This window comes from Entelurus aequoreus, linkage group LG20 (genome assembly GCF_033978785.1).
Source record: "Entelurus aequoreus isolate RoL-2023_Sb linkage group LG20, RoL_Eaeq_v1.1, whole genome shotgun sequence".
NCBI classification, from domain to species: Eukaryota; Metazoa; Chordata; class Actinopteri; order Syngnathiformes; family Syngnathidae; genus Entelurus; species Entelurus aequoreus.
The window spans coordinates 9101817-9121459 of NC_084750.1; the positions used below are offsets into that span (position 1 = coordinate 9101817).

Below are 19643 nucleotides of genomic sequence, written 5' to 3' on the forward strand. Positions count from 1 at the left end.
GAATGGTAATCCTTGTCTAATTTCACACTTGGATTCTCACCATTAGTTTTTACAAGCAGCTCAATAATGGAGACAAAGGACTGCTTGGTGACTCAAAGTGTCACAAGAAGAACCTCTGCTCTGCACGTCCTAATGGAGTGATTTCACACTCAAACCATGGCCGTCATGGAGCTTAGCCAGGAAGAAGTGATGGATGTGTCATGGCTGCACGCTGAAAGCTACATCAGTCTGCAAGAAGACGTCACAGGAGGAAGGGGGAAAGTGGAAGATGCAAAAGATAGAAGATGCAGAAAGGTAGAAGATGCAAAAGGTGGATGATGCAAAAGGTAGAAGATGCAGAAAGATGGAAGATGCAAAAGGTGGAAGACGCAAAAGGTAGAAGATGCAGAAAAGTAGAAGATGCAAAAGGTAGAAGATGCAAAAGGTGGATGATGCAAAAGGTGGATGATGCAGAAAGGTAGAAGATGCAAAAGGTGGAAGATGCAAAAGGTAGAAGATGCAGAAAAGTAGAAGATGCAAAAGGTAGAAGATGCAAAAGGTGTAACATGCAAAAGGTGGAAGATGCAAAAGGTGGAAGATGCAAAAGGTGGAAGATGCAAAAGGTGGAAGATGCAAAAGGTAGAAGATGCAGAAAGGTAAAATATGCAGAAAGGTAAAAGATGCAGAAAGGTAGAAGATGCAGAAAGGTAGAAGATGCAAAAGGTGGAAGATGCAAAAGGTAGAAGATGCAAAAGGTATACTATGCAAAAGGTAGAAGATGCAGAAAGATGGAAGATGCAAAAGGTGGAAGATGCAAAAGGTAGAAGATGCAGAAAAGTAGAAGATGCAAAAGGTAGAAGATGCAAAAGGTGGATGATGCAGAAAGGTAGAAGATGCAAAAGGTAGAAGATGCAAAAGGTGTAAGATGCAAAAGGTGTAAGATGCAAAAGGTAGAAGATGCAGAAAGGTAGAAGATGCAGAAAGGTAAAAGATGCAGAAAGGTAGAATATGCAGAAAGGTAGAAGATGCAGAAAGTTGGAAGATGCAAAAGGTGGAAGATGCAAAAGGTAGAAGATGCAAAAGGTATACTATGCAAAAGGTGAAAGATGCAAAAGGTGGAAGATGCAAAAGGTAAAAGATGCAAAAGGTGAAAGATGCAAAAGGTGAAAGAAGCAAAAGGTGAAAGATACGAAAGGTGGAAGATGCAAAAGGTGAAAGAAGCAAAAGGTGAAAGATACGAAAGGTGGAAGATGCAAAAGGTGGAAGATGCAAAAGGTGGAAGATGCAAAAGGTGGAAGATGCAAAAGGTGAAAGATACGAAAGGTGGAAGATGCAAAAGGTAGAACATGCAAAAGGTGAACGATGCAAAAGGTGGAAGATGCAAAAGGTAAAAGATGCAAAAGGTAAAAGATGCAAAAGGTGAAAGATGCAAAAGGTGAAAGAAGCAAAAGGTGAAAGATACGAAAGGTGGAAGATGCAAAAGGTGAAAGATGCAAAAGGTGAAAGATGCAAAAGGTGAAAGATGCAAAAGGTGAAAGAAGCAAAAGGTGAAAGATACGAAAGGTGGAAGATGCAAAAGGTGGAAGATGCAAAAGTTGAAAGATGCAAAAGGTGAAAGAAGCAAAAGGTGAAAGATGCAAAAGGTGAAAGATGCAAAAGGTGAAAGATGCAAAAGGTGAAAGAAGCAAAAGGTGAAAGATACGAAAGGTGGAAGATGCAAAAGGTAGAACATGCAAAAGGTGAAAGATGCAAAAGGTGGAAGATGCAAAAGGTAAAAGATGCAAAAGGTGAAAGATGCAAAAGGTGAAAGAAGCAAAAGGTGAAAGATACGAAAGGTGGAAGATGCAAAAGGTGGAAGATGCAAAAGGTGGAAGATGCAAAAGGTGAAAGATGCAAAAGGTGAAAGATGCAAAAGGTGAAAGATGCAAAAGGTGAAAGAAGCAAAAGGTGAAAGATACGAAAGGTGGAAGATGCAAAAGGTAGAACATGCAAAAGGTGAAAGATGCAAAAGGTAAAAGATGCAAAAGGTAAAAGATGCAAAGGGTGAAAGATGCAAAAGGTGAAAGAAGCAAAAGGTGAAAGATACGAAAGGTGGAAGATGCAAAAGGTGGAAGATGCAAAAGGTGAAATGAGAACGTCGAGTTAAAATCTTGGAAAATGTTTGCAGTTTTTTCTAGCAAGCAAACCTCAAAGAACAATAATGTCATCTGTGTGGATCAGACAATAAGTGCAGTGTGAACATGTAGTGCGTAATCACCTCTTTGCTGCCCACAGGGTCTTAGGGGGGACAAGGGAGAACCTGGCAACCCTGGATTACCAGGATTCAGTGGGCCTAAAGGTCCTGCAGTAAGTGTTTGCTTTGAAGGATCACCACATCTCTTCATATTGTCAATGATCATAATTTGAATATTTTCACCATCTGCAGGGTCCACATGGTCCAGTTGGTCCTGAAGGGAAACAGGTAGGAAACAATCTGATAATCCACATATTGATCTACACAAAACAGGGACTACTCCCCCTCCAAACCAAGCATGTTAGGGCCCTATCATTTTCTTACCTACTGGTACCTCCTGTTGTGTATTTGACATCTGCACAAGTCCACAAAATGTGAAATCAAACCATGGAGGCGTTGTGGAGATATTGATAAAACAATCTCCCTCCATCTGAGAAATGGAGCCACGTAAAAAAGACGGCCCACAAAAAGGGACAGCTTGGTGGCAGACAGTCGCCTGCTCAGCCTATCACACACCAGCTCCTTCTTTCCAAACACCTATCATAAGAGGTCTTCTTCCATGACCTGCAAGGCTAAATCCACCTAAAACTGCTTCCACCCACAGGCACACGCCCTCCATGTCCAAGCACTGCCATTAAGTTAACATCGTACAAAATAAAAGTGAATCTAGGGTTGGCAATATGGCTGAAAAGTGTATTAGGATATAAAGTAAGTGTTGATATTGATCATTACTGATACCGTTGCTTGGTTACCAGAGAGTGAGTGTCTTTGTTCATACAACCAACCTTCAAACTTCTTCTGACGAAAAAATACAATGATTGATCGCTTTATAGAAGTGGAAAACATTTCAATTGATATAGATTGTGTTTATTGCGATATATTGATATTGTTTATTGCCAAGCTCTGAAACACAAAAACAATAAGTGTGGGGAAAAAAAAGAAAAGAAGATTGGCATTGCAAACAAGTCATGATACAAAAAAATATCCACCAAAATGATTTTATTTTTCAATGCCAAAACTTCTTTCAGTTTTTTTACAATGCCCTTTTTCTTTCAGTACCAAAACTTACTGGCAGTCTTTTGTCTCCACAGTGGAACAGTTTTACCATCGTTATTTAACTATTGTGTTGGATGTTCTTTAGTTAAAACTACTTTTATACCCAACATAATTGTAACTGATTTTCCTGGTGCCATCCCTGCCTGAAAATGTGTGTTAACATGTCTCAGGCAACTTATTTATTTATGTAATGACTCATTTGAGTAACAGGTCTGTTATTTTCCAGTAAGGACGTCCTGCACAAATAGTATAGCAGGATGTGTGTCAAGGTACAGTTACTAGTTCAACATATCATTTACTGTATATTCTGCTTATAAATGTCATTTTCACACTCATCAGGTTTTAGTGTGGAATTATCAATGCCATGAAATATAACAGCATAGTATTTATGATTATACCATCCTGAGACTAAACACAAATATATATAAATAACATGAGGACGTGGTGAAGTGATAGTGGCAAGTGTGTGTGTGTGTGTGTGTGTGTGTGTGTGTGTGTGTGTGTGTGTGTGTGTGTGTGTGTGTGTGTGTGTGTGTGTGTGTGTGTGTGTGTGTGTGTGTGTGTGTGTGTGTGTGTGTGTGTGTGTGTGTGTGTGTGTGTGTGTTTCCATTTTGTGTTGAGCTGCTACACATTTCCATAAAGCAAAAAAAAAAAAAGACACTACAGTTAAATTAATACGACTCAAAACTTGAAAATAATCTGTCTTAAGTACACTTTTTGAAGAAAAAAAATCCTTCTACAATTAATTATGAGTTAACTATAGACAAAATGTGATTAATCACGATTATAACTGACTAGTTATACTTTTTATTATATTTAAAAAACATGTGAGTAACAGGACTGAGTTGGACACTTTGCTGAATTAAAAAGTATCCAGGGTGTATCCCGCCTTCCGCCCGAGTGCAGCTGGGATAGGCTCCAGCACCCTCCCGCAACCCAGAGAGGGACAAGCGGTAGAAAATGGATGGATGGATGGATACTTCTAACTCACTTTAGCATGCATTTATACATTGTATTCCCTGTGGATACACCTATTGCCTCATGGTCCTTAAATTGACTCCAATATATGGTAATATTTTTTATTCTCTACGTCAGGGGTCACCAACGCGGTGCCCGCGGGCACCAGGTAGCCCGTAAGGACCAGATGAGTAGCCCGCTGGCCTGTTCTAAAAATAGCTCAAATAGTAGCACTTACCATTGAGCTGCCTCTATTTTTTTAATTTTATTTATTTACTAGCAAGCTGGTCTCGCTTTGCTCGACATTTTTAATTCTAAGAGAGACAAAACTCAAATAGAATTTGAAAATCCAAGAAAATATTTTAAAGACTTGGTCTTCACTAACTGACAAAGAAACAGATAACAGATTTGGTGTCCAGTTCAAAGTGTGACATGATTTATTTAAAAATTTGAGAGTTGACTTTTGTATTTTACATGAGTTATTATTTGTACAAACATGGTGCAAAGTAATTCATGATTTGTTAAAAAATGTTAGTGGCTAGCTAGTTAAAATGGGATATTGTGATTTCACAAGACTTGTCTTAGAAGTGATCATTTGAAAATGTTCAATTTGAATAATGTGCACTTAGAGAAAATATAAAAATAAAGTGTTGCATATTGATATTTATCTGTTTCTATATATATTTATTGTGAGGAATCATTAAGATGATCAGTGTTTCCACAAAGATAAATATCATTAATTATTAATAATAACAGAGTTAAAGGTAAATTGAGCAAATTGGCTATTTCTGGCAATTTACTTAAGTGTGTATCAAACTGGTAGCCCTTCGCATTAATTAGTACCCAAGAAGTAGCTCTTGGTTTCAAAAAGGTTGGTGACCCCTGCTCTACGTCATACAAGCAAACCAGTAAGTCTGAGCGTTTCTTCCTGTCACTCACACACACCAGCGACACACTGTATGATATTATATTGACGGGTGGTCCTATACTCTGGTCAGTGTAGTACGTCTAACAATGTTTGGGGTCTTGCAGGGAATGCCAGGCAGGGTGGGCGACCGTGGCCTGAAAGGAGAGAAGGTGAGTACCAAGAACCAACACTTTTAGCATATAAAACATTTTCCAGGCCAAGGATCCCCAACCAATGAGCATAAATCTATCTATCTAGCACAACGTTGTTTTAAATTGTACTGGTCCTGAAAGTATCATGTTGCAATATGAAGATATTCAAATTATACAGTATGTCACTTCTATTTGCTAGCTACCAGCTAGTCCCATTAATCGATAGCTGTCAACAAACATGTTAATCGCTAGCTAGCAACTTGCAGGCTAATCATTAGCTGGAAGTTAGTGCCGCCGATAGGTAGCTGGCAACTAGAAGAGTTCATTGCTAGCTGGCAACTGGGATACTTAGAGCTAGTGCGCTACTATTTCGCTGGCAACTAGCCCGCTCTTAGCTAGTGTGCTACTCTATAGCTAAGAACTAGCATATTAATAGCGAGCTGGCCAACAACGCGCTGATAGTTGTGCCAAAAGCGTGTTAGCACTTAGCATGTTAAATGCTAATGTGCTAACCTCAGGCTGGAAAGTATCACTAATCACTAGCTGGTAACAAGCGCGTAAACCGCTATCTGACAACAAGCACATTAATAGCTTACCGGCAATTAGTATTTTATAGTTAACGTGCTAATCTATAGCTAAAAACTAGCACACAAATAGCTAGCTGGTTACTAGTATGCTAATTGTTAGCTGGCAACTAGCGCACTAATAACTTGCTGGCAATGAACATGTTAATACAGTAGGTAACGTGCTAATCCTTATCTGGCAGCCAGCGCTGTCAATCCCTTGCTAGGAACTATTGCCGCTAATTGCTAGCTGGAAACTAGAACGTGACTTGCTAACTATCGTAAATGCTAACATGATTATCATAATGATCTAATCACTTCATGTCATCAAAGACGTTTACAATTGTGGGAAACTTGCAAAGGGAATATAAAGAAATATATTTGAAAAAGTCAACTATTGAACCACCTCCTGCAGTACCTCTGCGGGCCCTCTAGGGGTCGCGGACCCCCGTTGAAGACCTCTGAGCTAGAACATCAACAATCTTGTTTGCTGCTGGACTAGTAGGAGGTTCCTAAAACATCCGAGCGCTCCTGTCACATATATGATCTTTGGCTGATGCATCCTCTCATCCAGGGCGACACGGGCATCAAAGGAGACAAAGGACAATCAGGAGAACCAGGTATGCCAGGAAATCCGGGACCTCCTGGCCGGAAGGGACACACTGGAATGATGGGCATGTCAGGACCACCAGGAGAATTAGGATCTCCTGGTCCTCAAGGACCTTCTGGAAATCCCGGAATGCCAGGACCGAGGGTGAGCAGACAAAGATGATGATTGGTTGATGGGACACAAGAAGGTGATGATCTTGTGTGTTCTCAGGGCGAGTCTGCTTCAGTGGAGCTGATGAGACGTCTCATTCAGGAAGAACTCAGTAAACAACTGGATGGTGAGGAAACATATCATCTTCTCCTGGAGAACACAAGCAGATGTTCTCATCTCTCTTGTAGCCAAGCTGGCCTACATCACAGCTCAGATGCAGCCAGCGCACGTCAAAAGTTCAGCAGGACGTCCGGGACCACCGGGTGCCTCCGGTAAGGACGGCGGTCCTGGACGACCTGGGCCACCTGGAGAACCTGGTATGCCGGGACTGAACGGCGGAGAAGGATCACGAGGACCCATGGGACCTAAAGGTAGAAGACATTATTCTATACATGACAACATTTGTTAGCTAGGTCAAAATAGCTGTGTGTTATAGTTGTTTTAAAATGTGTATGAAGGAGAAATGTGAACTGTAAACTGCTCAGTCAGCAATAAAACACCCGATGAGTTGATCCAAAACAACAACAGATAAGTAGAAACATTTTATAGCGCATACAGAGCTGGATGAAATGCAGCTACAGCCCTCTTTCAAAGTTACCTGAAAACTGCATCAAGAGGTTGCCTACAGCCACAGCTGCGAATGTCTGGTTTTTTTTAGAAATCCTGGATTGCTCCTGCCATCCACAGCAGACACTTTTCAAACAGTTTTAATAATTCCACCATGAAACATTCTACTTATTCAGGTTACCTATGTTTGATGTCCAAAAATTCCCAGATTTCCCATAATTCTGTAACACATTTTCTATTAAAAACTTAGTACTTCCACATTTCCAAAGTCAAAATGTTACTTATTATACTAGTTCATGTTAGTTATAATGTTAGTTCATGCTAGTTAATTACTCGCATGCTGTTTTCATTCATGATTTATTTTAGTATTATGTTTGTTTTTTTACTTTAATGAATGAAATAAAAACAAAAATGGAAATAAATTGTTAGTGTGCCAATATTAGCATGCAAGTATACACCTCAGTCAATTTTTTTGTAACTTGATACATGTTAACTGTTAAAATGCTAGCTTTTTCCACTACAAGTATACACCTTGGAGTCAAATATTTTGTTACTTCACACATGCTAACTGTTTTTCAGCAAGTTCTGCAGGTATACACCTAAGTCAAATATTCCTGTATTTGACGATGCTAACTGTTAACATGCTAATGTAAGCATGCTAGCTTTTTATAGTAAATTCCACAGCTCACAGTCAAATATTGTGTTACTTGATACATGCTGCTAGATTTTTCGCTATTTTTACAGGTATACACATTAGTCAGTTGTTACTTGACACATACTAACTGATAGCATGTTAACTGTTAGCACGCTAACAATTAGCATGCTACCTTTTTGGCAAGTTTGCAAGAATACACCTTGGAATCAAATAATTTGTTGCTTCAGGCATGCTAACTGTTTTCATGCTAGCTTTCTTTTTAGCATATTCTACAGGTATACACCACACAGTACAACTTTGCTAAATGATTTTACTTGATTCATGGTAGCATGCTGGGTTTTTTTGGCTATGTTTGCAGGTATTTACTTAAAGGGGCTGTTTGCAACATTTACACAGATGCTTAGAGGGTGCTAACTTTCCAATGTATTTTACAGGGTATGTCCCCGTCCTCTTAAGGCTTCTTGTACGTAATGACGTAATTACCGTAGTTTCCGGACTATAAGGCGCACTTAAAATCCTTTTTTTTCCTCAAAACTCGACAGTGCGCCTTATAACCCGGTGCGCTTAATGTACAGAATAAGTTTGGTTGAGCTTAGTAAGTAAGTAAGTAAATGTTATTTATAAAGTGCTTTTCACAGATAAAATCACAAAGTGCTGAACAATACATAGGTGAAGTAAAACAATTCAATGAAAACAACATCATCATAAAAAGGATACAAAGGTGATTAAAAATGATACCGGTAGTTAAAAGGTGCATTTACTAAAAAGATAAGTTTTCAAATGTTTCTTAAAAGTGTCAGCACAGTCAAGATCATGGAGGGACTGGTGCAAGTTGTTCAGGAGTCTGGGAGATATAGCTTGGAATGCCAGGTCTCCACAGGTTTTAAAATAAGTCTTTGGGATCTTTAGAAGACCCTGGCCTGAAGACCCTGAAGAGTAGGGACATAACAGGTCAGTGATATACTGAGGGGCCCCACCATGCAACTGAAGAGTATGGGCATAACAAGTCAGTGGTGTACTGAGGGGCCCCACCATGCAACTGAAGAGTATGGGCATAACAAGTCAGTGATGTACTGAGGGGCCCCACCATGCAACTGAAGAGTATGGGCATAACAAGTCAGTGATGTACTGAGGGGCCCCACCATGCAACTGAAGAGTATGGGCATAACAAGTCAGTGGTGTACTGAGGGGCCCCACCATGCAACGCACGGAATGTCAGGACTAAAATCTTAAACTCAATGTGGAATTTGACTGGAAGCCAATAAAGACTGGATCAAATGGGGGTGATATGGACTGTTCTAGGTGCACCGGTCTAAAGTCTGGCAGCTGCATTTAGTACCGTCTGAAGTCTCTTTGGCATTGACTTGTTGAAAAGAGTGAGAAGAGAATTGCAATAGTCTATACGAGACGAAATGAACACATGAATGATCATTTCCAGATCCAATTTTGACAACAAATTTCTCACTTTAGAAATATTTCTGAGATGATAAAACCCTCCAAAGACATTGACTGATCCAACACAAGCCCAATGTTTCTGAGGCTGCTTTGAACAGATGCACCAAGGGAGTTGTTGATCAGGAGGATCTTTTTATCCAGAGCAATTATCAGAGTTTCCCTTTTGTTAGAACTTATCAGGAGGATATTTGAGGAAAAGCAGTTTTTAATATAGGATACGCATAGAAATGATAAGAAACATTTTTAAAACTACTGATCAACCTCCCAAGCGGCATCAGCAAAATAAAACAGGCCCCAGAACAGAACCCTGGGCCACACCACATGACAGGTTGGACACATTGGACATTACATCATTAAATCAACATTTAAAGTTATTCCATTTATATAAGAAGTAAACCACTGGAGAACTGCACCAGAAAACCCCATCAAAGATTTGAGGCGATCTATCAGTATCCTGTGATCCACAGTATCAAAGGCAGATGTCAAACCGAGTAAAACCAAAACTGTGTAGCGACCAGCGTCAGCAGCCATCATCACGTCACTGGAAACTTTCAAAAGAGCAGTTTCGGTGGAGTGAAATAACCTAATGTCAGATTGGTATTTATCATAAAAATCATGCTTTTCCAAAAATGAGGTTAGCTGCTGAGCTACCACTTTTTCAATGATTTTTGATATGAAGGGAAGTTTTGATATGGGCCGGTTATTTATAGGCTCCACCGGATCAAGATGAGGTTTTTTAAGGATGGGATTCACCACAGCGTGTTTAAAAAAGCTGGGGATCCAGCCAGAGTGAAGTGAAAGGTTTATCAATTTTACCACCCAAGGACCAACAACATCAAAAACATTTAAGAACAGTAGAGTAGGAACAATGTCCACAGGGCTCGATGTAGGTTTCATTTTTCCCACTAAAACCTGAACATCCTGTAGGCTGACAGGAGTAAAGGAAGGCCATGATGAGCAGACAGGGGTTGATGTCGCGCACAAACGATCCAAGGGAGAACTAATACAGGCGCTTATGTCTTGCACTTTGTTCACAAAAAAGTTCAAAAATCTATTCCAGTCATCCTGTGTGTACACAGGCACCTGATGAGATGGAGGTGCAACAAGATTGTCAATATTGTCCAATACGACTTTAGGGTCTTAGCTTACCCACCTCAAAGCAATTTTATTTGGTACATGGTGTAATAAATGTGACCAGTAGATGGCAGTCAAACATAAGTGATAAGTGTAGGCTGCACCGTTTAATGTGCTTCAACATAGGAGTATTATTATGGTGTGTGTGTATAAGGTAAGACATATTATCTGGCGTTTTGTTTCACGATATTATGCAAAACCAACTTTTCTTACCTTCTGGTACCTGCTGATCTGTATATGGGATCTGTATAAGTCCTGAAAAAATTGTGCATGTTCGCCTTTGTAGTCCGTGCCGACACCGTAGTGGATAATCTTCTTCTTTTTCTCTATCTTCTTGTTATGTGACATTCATCCTCCACTGTTGCCATTTCATATACAAAGTAGTGTAAAGTTCTTACTTATATCTGTCACAAAACTCATCATGAAAGCACTAAAACATACCGGTGTAGTGAGTTTACATTATTCACCCAAGGAACTTTAGTTATTAGAGCGTTCCGGTCGGACGGGTTTTCACGGGACACATTTCCTGTGTTGTTGTTGCACTAGTGAGCCACGGCTGCTCCGTTATTGATTGAAGTAAAGTGTGAATGCCATTAAAACAGTTAGCTCCATCTTTTGACACTTCTTCCACTCCCGTCCTTGCACGCTACACCGCTACAACAAAGATGACGCTGTCCAAGTGGAGGCACGTAAATAAGACCGCCCAAAAAACGCCGCATCCTGAAGCGATTGTCAGAAAGTGACTTGAAGATGATGTGTAAAACATCATCTATGCAACATTTTGAGCAAAGAACCACCATTACATGTTATGTAGACCACAAGGAAGTCTTTTATAGTTAGAAAATAATCATAATATGACTCCTTTAATGTGCCCAATAATCCGGTGTGCCTTATATATGTTAAAAGATCAAAAATAGAGCATTCATCGGCAGTGCGCCTTATAATCCGGTGCGCCCCATGGTCCAGAAAATCCGGTATGTACATACGTATGTAACACATGCACGCACGTTAGCTTTAGGTGTTGTTAGCTAATAGCGATTTGAATAGCTAGCATTAGCTGTCATTGAATGTACATTCTATCATGACAACAACATGACTGCTCATGTACGTGTTGACAAGACAGGTGAGTGACAGCCGTAAACATCAATCATGTCATTTGGGCCAGTAAACATTGTAAGTGTGAAAATATAGACAATTGTCAAACCAATGTGTTGTGCTAACCCACTAATGGTGACATAAGCTAGCCGCCGGTGTACTTGTAGTATTTTTTGCTTTGAAAAATTTTACTGTGAGAAAGTTGCAAACTGCTCCTTTAATTTCATGTATTTTGTGCTAACTGTTAGCATTTTAGTCCGGCTTCCGTTTTTTGGCGTTCACACGCAATTTCTTTAGAAATTGCATTTTGTAGTTGAATAGAAGCGTTAAGTAGGAGATGATAAAGTTTGATGTTCCTCCCAGGTGAAAAGGGGACTGCAGGAGAAAAGGGAGAAGCAGGTGTCGGTGAAAGAGGCGAACATGGTGCTCCCGGTCCAATAGGTAACAGCCACAAACAACACGGCCACCCTCGCCAACACCTTCAAGCTTTAAAGAAATGTCGTCCTCTACAGGTCCAGCCGGTATTCCAGGCTACGGTAAAGACGGAAGCCCGGGACAAGCCGGAGCCCAAGGAGAACCAGGTAACCCCGGTCCTCACGGTCAACCAGGACCTGCAGGACCTCCTGGCCAGTGTGACCCCTCACAGTGTGCCTACTATGCCAGCCTGGCCAACAGACCTCACACCAAGAACGTCAAAGGGACTTAAAGAGTTGTATTTATGAACATTGTCTCAATCCAGGACTTTTTTTTTTTGAGGACTGACGGTCATTCTTTTTGTTTTCTGCTATGAAGCTTTTTGGATCTGACTTTTTCAGGAGAGCAGCTAAGTATTTCTTCCTGACTTGCATGCTTGCTGTACAACTCATGGGAGACAAGGCGCTCCCTCCAGGTAAACTCAAGCATATTTTACCTAGTGCAATTATTTCAGGCAAGTGATGTTGATTAGATTTGTGCTTCTCGTGCTCTTATTGGCCAAAAACTTTGAAATATCATTTTAATTAGGGAATAAACCAAAGTAGCTCACCTCTCCTCCAAACTCCTTGATTTGAGCTTTTCTACCTCAAAAAGTCCTTAAAAAAACAAATCAACTGTTGCACAGAATTGAAGATGAATGACTTGCCTTGTGTGCATCAAGTCATTTAGATTGTCGTATAGAAGCTATTTTTATAGTATTTTATTAGGACTTTGAAGTGTTCTCACTATAATACAAAGTTAAGGGCCACCCTTTCCAAACACGCTGTGCGTAAATAGGGCCCCGCCATCTGTGGGAGCCCCCGTTTTGCTTGTAAAATGTCAATGAATGACAAAATGACATTTTATCTTAAACATGTTCCTAGCCCCTTCCTGCTCAGTCACTGATAAAATGGCAAAACGTCCCTAAATGTTCTCATTGTCCCCAACAGTGCTGTTACTGGTCCAATTGCAGGAAGGTTTCAAATTAATGTTTTAATTGTGTTTATTTAGCATAAATTATTGGACAATGTATTTCCTATGAATTGTTATATTACACAACCTGCATAAAGTTAAAGTCAAGTTTAATCATGATTCCCGAGCGCGTCCACTGCTGCTGCTCACTGCTCACTGCTAGGGGGTGAACATGGGGATGGGTCAAATGCAGAGGATCATTTCACCACAACTCGGTTGTGTGTGTGTGACCATCGTTGGGACTTTAACTTTTAATCAAAAACATATTCAAATAATTTCACAAATAGAAATGTGAATTTTTTCTTTTTTGGTCTCCAAATTCTGCTAAGATCCCCGATTTAGAAAGAAAATAATCGCCAATAAGTCAATCCTATACAAACTGTAAAGCTATTACTTTTATCAGTATAAATATTAATTATTCATGAAGTTTAGTTACCTTGGCTGGTTAGGTCCTGATCGTCAAACTGTGGTACGCGGGAACATACCATATCATCCCAAAAATACAAATGTACGATTGCTAAAATAGGAACGTTTAACTCCGCTGCAACACCTTTTGGAAGCTAATTTGAGGTAGCAAAAATGGTGGTACATGCCGTGCCATGGACTTATCGAATTGTTTCCACAGTCCCGTTATTCCTGACTAATGTACGATCAAATGGTGCTAAAGTGTGTGCGTATTGTCAAGTATGTACTGTAACTATAAAGACTGGAATAAATCCATCTCAAACCACAACTTTATTACGTTGAACATGAAAAGTCGTTTGTCATATTGTCCTTGATGTGCTAATGGATGTACATGTTTCTTCTTTATTGACTTCTTCTTGTATCCAGGCAACAGCCAGTCGTTTCCAGGTGAATCCTTCCCACTGTTTTTTATGGGGAGGAAAACATCTTCATATGTGAGATGTGAGGTATGTGACACCTTCAAAAACATGTCTTTATTGTGTGTGTGGAAGAACAACATTTAAACTCCATCACACTTCAGGTTGTAATTTGAAGTTGTTCTCCTTTCCTGCTAAGTGGCTCAGTTAGTATTCTGATATTAATGAGGATTGTATTTAGTTTTAGTTCAGTCATGTTGCCTCAAGGCACCGCCAGCTGCTTCTTGTCTCTTTGTGTCGCTTGGATCTGATGTTTTATTTGTGGTGGTAAGCAGCGGACTTCTGGCCGCCATAAACGTAGAGAGGTGCTGGGAGTCGGTTTGTACAAGTGGAGGGATCACAAAGACCTGCTGGACCAGGGCGACCCCTCGGACCAGCCGCACCCGGGACGCCGGGGCTTCCTGGTTCTCCCCGCTGCCCGTCCTTGCCGTCCTTGCCCACGCCGGGAGCACCTGTTGCACCTGAAGGTGGGCGTGACAAACATCATTGTCATAACACAGTCTGGACATTTTCTTAAAGGTTTTATTCCTTTTTATTTTAGTTGTAGTTTTGTTTAAAAATATCTAATAATGTTAATAATTATAATAAATATTTAAAGGACATCTATTGTTTTCCCACCAGTCGTGCTTTCAAAAAGTAAAAATGTGGCTAAAATTTGCTTGAATAAAAAAAATAAAATTTCTATTAGGTTATTTAAAATGTTAATTTTAAGGGTTTTTACTTTATTAGGGGACTGGGAGCCGTTGTATTATCGTCAAATCTAATAATTATATTAATTTTTGTATTTTACAATTTTGTTAGTAATTTTATTTGAGAATTTAGTTCATTTTTATTATATTTTTTATTTCTAAACATATTACAAATTTCATAACAATGTCCTGATACAACTTTTTCATTTTGTATACGATACTGTACTGTAGTGGTTATTTCTACTGGTTACTCACTTCCTGTCACAGAGCATAGTTGTTAAATAAGCACTATACTAAGTAGAACAACCTTGTTGCTCCCAACTTCAGCTCACATACAAACCTTCAAATTAAAGTACTGTCACAATAACACAGTATGAATAATGCCTTTTGTACAAATGGCGCTTACACGCTACCAACATTAGAAACCTTGCCTGTGGCCCAAAAGCGATATTTATCTGATCCGATATCAGCAGGACTTGTACATACATTTATTATTTTGTAGTGTGGAATGTTAAAGAAGGTTTGACCAAGTGAAATTAGTCAAAGTTGTCTGTAGCCTAGCATGTTTGTTTACCTTTTGTAAATGACTTTAGTCAAATAGAAGAAATTGTTTGCTTATTGGAGGACTTTTAGATGTTAACTGTCTGTCCAACTTTGTACAAGTAAGCAGTCGGCAGGACTGCTTGTATCGCACATGATATCACACACAAGGAAACACCCTCCAGGAATGCTTGTATCGCACATGATATCACACACAAGTAAACACGCTGCAGGACTATTAGTATCGCACATGATATCACACACACAAGTAAACACGCTGCAGGACTATTAGTATCGCACATAATATCACACACACAAGTAAACACGCTGCAGGACTGCTTGTATTGCACATGATATCACACACAAGTAAACACGCTGCAGAACTGCTTGTATCGCACATGATATCACACACAAGTAAACATGTTGCAGGACTGCTTGTATCGCACATGATATGATATCACACAAAAGGAAACACCCTCCAGGAATGCTTGTATCACACATATCACACACAAGTAAACACCCTCCAGGAATGCTTGTATCACACATGATATCACACACAAGTAAACAACCTCCAGGAATGTTTGTATCGCACATGATATCACACACAAGTAAACACGCTGCAAGACTATTAGAATCGCACATGATATCACACACAAGTAAACAAGCTGCAGGAATGCTTGTATTGCACATGATATCACACAGAAGTAAACACACTGCAGGACTATTAGTATCGCACATGATATCACACACACAAGTAAACACGCTGCAGGACTGCTTGTATTGCACATGATATCACACACAAGTAAACACGCTGCAGAACTGCTTGTATCGCACATGATATCACACACAAACACGCTGCAGGACTGCTTGTATCGCACATGATATGATATCACACAAAAGGAAACACCCTCCAGGAATGCTTGTATCACACATATCACACACAAGTAAACACCCTCCAGGAATGATTGTACCACACATGATATCACACACAAGTAAACACCCTCCAGGAATGTTTGAATCGCACATGATATCACACACAAGTAAACACGCTGCAAGACTGCTTGTATCGCACATGATATCACACACAAGTAAACACGCCGCAGGACTATTTGTATCGCACATGAAATCACACACAAGTAAACACGCTGCAAGAGTATTAGAATCGCACATGATATCACACACAAGTAAACAAGCTGCAGGAATGCTTGTATTGCACATGATATCACACAGAAGTAAACATGCTGCAGGACTGCTTGTATCGCACTCGATATCACACACAAGTAAACACACTGCAGGACTGATATGATATCACACACAAGTAAACACGCTGCAGGACTGCTTGTATCGTACATGATATCACATTTTCCATGCAAGCTGGCACATATCTGATACTTGTGTTTTGCTGATACTAGACTAACATCAGATATCAATATCAGATTGGTACATTACAATGTAATCAATAGTTGTATTTAATAAGTCTTGTGTACTGGAATAACATTTCAGTGGATGTGAAATCTGTTTTTGCTCATAATTTACCTAAAATTGTAAAATCATTTCCTATAATTACTTTTAATTGATTGTGTCAATGTATTTAATGTAAATGTAAAGGAGTGTTACTTTATTATTAAGGATCACCTGTTATGTTATATTATAATAATTGTTGTCATTGTGAGGCTTGATAAGATCATTTAAGAGGTTCTTAACTTAACCTTGCTACAAAAGAGGAGCGCAGGGCCCACTCAAATTTGAACACCGAATTATTAATCTTACTCTTGATTTTAATTGTATTCTATAATTATATGTGACCTGCTTACAGTTTAACAGGATAAACTTTGTCAAATGACACGAGAGCCTGTGATTATTATTATTTCTTTAACAAAAAACCTTAGACTTCAGGTCAGGCTGGGAAGAAAAATAAATACTAACCAAATATACTGCATAAGAAGAGACTCATATAACTGACAAAAAATAGATTTATACACAATTCTAAGTGCCAAAATAAATATTATTGATAATACAGATGTTTCTTAAATAAACTGTCAATAAAATAATAGTGTAAATGAAAATAAAGCTTCACCACTTTAGTCATAATTTTTGCACTTAAGAAATTGCTGTATGACTTTAGCTCCAGACTTCTTCTGTTTGTTTGATATTGTCATCACTGCCACAAGTGGTGGAAAAGTGAATTACAACTTGAGTGCGGTCCACACCTGTGTTAGTAAATATGGTTTCTCGGGCAATTAAATATTATTTTAGAAAAACCTTCCAAGTTAGTTGTGTAAATCTTGTTACCTGTTGCACCAGGTGAACCTGCACTTCCTTTAAGTCCAACACCGTCTTCTCCCTTTTCTCCTTTATCTCCTTTGTGTCCAGGATCTCCTGCACATGTATTTATTCATGTTTACACTTTTAACTGCAGACAGATTTCATACTGACCCTTCTTTCCTGCTGCGCCTGGAAGTCCATAGAACCCCGGATGACCTTTAGGGCCCATCACCCCTGGAGCCCCCGGAGCTCCTGCAGCTCCTTCTGCTCCAGCAGGTCCCTGTGGTCCTGCTGGTCCTGCAATACCGGGAGCACCGATGGCAGCCGGCCTCTTCAGGAAATCTTTCATCAACTCAGCCAGTCGTTCTATGAAAAGGAAATGAAGTGTTTGCTTGGGAAGTCCAACAAAGTAAGCGAGGTCTGATGTACAAGTTGTACCTTCAACAACCGCTGAACACATTTCACGAAGATTGTCGTCGCTAACCTTCGGGCCCTGTGAGTTTGTAACGTTGTGTTGATATGGTCACACCACTTCAAAAGTATTTCAGAGGAGGTGTTGGAGTGAAGACTTACAGGCAGACCTCGGGGTCCTGGTGCTCCTGGTAGACCTGGTTCTCCTTCCAGTCCTCTTGCTCCCATTGGACCAGACAGACCTTCATGGCCCGGTTGACCCGGTCTGCCTTCTGCTCCCGTAGATCCTCTGACTCCCTTGTCGCCAAGCTGAGGATGAAAATGTAAGTCCACATCTAGCCCCTGACTGTATGTCCATGCACGGACGTCATCTGGACATGTCCCCTGCACTTTTTCAAAAGGCTATAGTGGATGTGACCTTCCTCAATGAATCAAATCTTTTTTAACGGTAAAACAGATTTGACCGAATCAAAACGAAGTGAACCGATTCATAGCTGCGAGTTGTTTTTCTGGGAGCAGTTTACTATGCACATGCAGACACAGCATCACTCGACAGTCAGAATCAAACAAAATCTAGCAACATTTGGATTCACCTTTTATTTAATTGTATTATTTTTTCTGGTTTATTGTAGTGATATGTAAAGCAGTTCAAGCATACACACACCATGTACAGTAATACTGTACAACTTAGTGTTTACATTCATCTTACTTTGTATTCTAGTACTATTTAAACTTTTTATTCTTACTTAATATCTCTGTATTTTTATTGATAAAATGCTCTCACTGTCAAAGAATAGGGATACGGGAATAGAATGTTTAAAAAATAAAATTATAAACAATATATTTCAGAGTAATTCCCAAAAATAGAGTAATATTTGTATGAATTTAAAATATTGTTATTAAAAAAAGTAAAAGATAAAACTAATTTCGATCCAGTCCTCAAGAGCCATAAATCCCAAATCCAGCCCACAGCACTTTTCACCCTCCAAAATAAAGTGACTATATTAAATAGAGACAAGTCAAACACTCGCATTCTACGGAAAAAGACAAATCAAGCTACCTATTTTACTTAAGACCACCCATAAGCTGACTAATTGGCTCCTGATTGGCTGTGTGCTGCTGACCCCGCCCTGCACTGTAATGATTGACAGAAGGTGAAGAGAGGAGTTGGCCTCCAAAGCCAGTAAAATCATCAATGAAATGAATAACTACTTTATAGTCTGTCACTGATATCTTATACCAGGCAAACATTCAACTCAATCATGCAATCTTCATGTTTTCTTGGAGACAAAATAAATGATTGGTATTACTCCAAATGATCGATGAATGAATGAATCCCTTGTTGTTTGAAAATGGCAACATTACTTAGGGTTTGGCTGAGTGCTGCTTGTGAGATTGTATTTGTGAGCCCGTGTTTAGTCTGATACCAGGTAGTACCGACTGGAAATTATTGAATTTGATACCCATCCCTATATACGTACTACATGTATGATGTATATACTGCATGTATGATGTATATACATGTATATACTGCATGTATGATGTTGTTTTCCTGAGGGAACTCTCCTGAAGGAATCAATAAAGTACTATCTATCTATATACATGTATATACTACATGTATGATGTATACACCTTTCGGATATGTTGATGTAGATACGGTACCAATTCCTGGTAACTGGGAATCAATACTTTCTTAGTACTTTTCTGTGTGTTCAAATGTGTTGATAAATGTTAATTGTTAAAAAAATGTTTTTTTATTTATTTAACATTTGACAATGACAGTTTTCTTCTCTCCTTACACTTGTGTGTCTCATTACAAGTGCTGCACTGTTCTCTATTATATGGTAGACTTTGTACATGGTTACAATTTCAAAGGGTTGGATGGCAGTAGTGTGTAAACTACACACTGGTCAGGAAGT

At 39.4% G+C, this 19643-nt stretch overlaps 2 protein-coding genes across 2 annotated transcripts in view; one reads left to right on the plus strand and one right to left on the minus strand.

Moving 5' to 3' along the window:
* The window catches only part of LOC133635905 (collagen alpha-1(XXII) chain-like), a 97450-nt gene extending 83785 nt beyond the window's left edge, over positions 1 to 13665 (plus strand). Inside the window, exons 54-61 of the mRNA XM_062029351.1 lie at positions 2254 to 2325; positions 2405 to 2440; positions 5258 to 5302; positions 6422 to 6601; positions 6668 to 6734; positions 6796 to 6978; positions 11877 to 11954; positions 12026 to 13665. Coding sequence (XP_061885335.1) covers positions 2254 to 2325; positions 2405 to 2440; positions 5258 to 5302; positions 6422 to 6601; positions 6668 to 6734; positions 6796 to 6978; positions 11877 to 11954; positions 12026 to 12219 — 855 coding nt within the window. The 3' untranslated portion in view covers positions 12220 to 13665. The remainder of the gene's footprint in view (positions 1 to 2253; positions 2326 to 2404; positions 2441 to 5257; positions 5303 to 6421; positions 6602 to 6667; positions 6735 to 6795; positions 6979 to 11876; positions 11955 to 12025) is intronic.
* A 7-nt stretch (positions 13666 to 13672) lies between these two features.
* Positions 13673 to 19643, minus strand: part of LOC133636388 (collagen alpha-1(IX) chain-like) — a 71156-nt gene continuing 65185 nt past the window's right edge. The window contains exons 34-38 of the mRNA XM_062030381.1: positions 17887 to 18033; positions 17752 to 17806; positions 17485 to 17679; positions 17341 to 17427; positions 13673 to 14280 (exon numbers count right to left, since the gene is read on the minus strand). Of these exons, the coding sequence (XP_061886365.1) occupies positions 14075 to 14280; positions 17341 to 17427; positions 17485 to 17679; positions 17752 to 17806; positions 17887 to 18033 (690 nt within the window). The 3' untranslated portion in view covers positions 13673 to 14074. The remainder of the gene's footprint in view (positions 14281 to 17340; positions 17428 to 17484; positions 17680 to 17751; positions 17807 to 17886; positions 18034 to 19643) is intronic.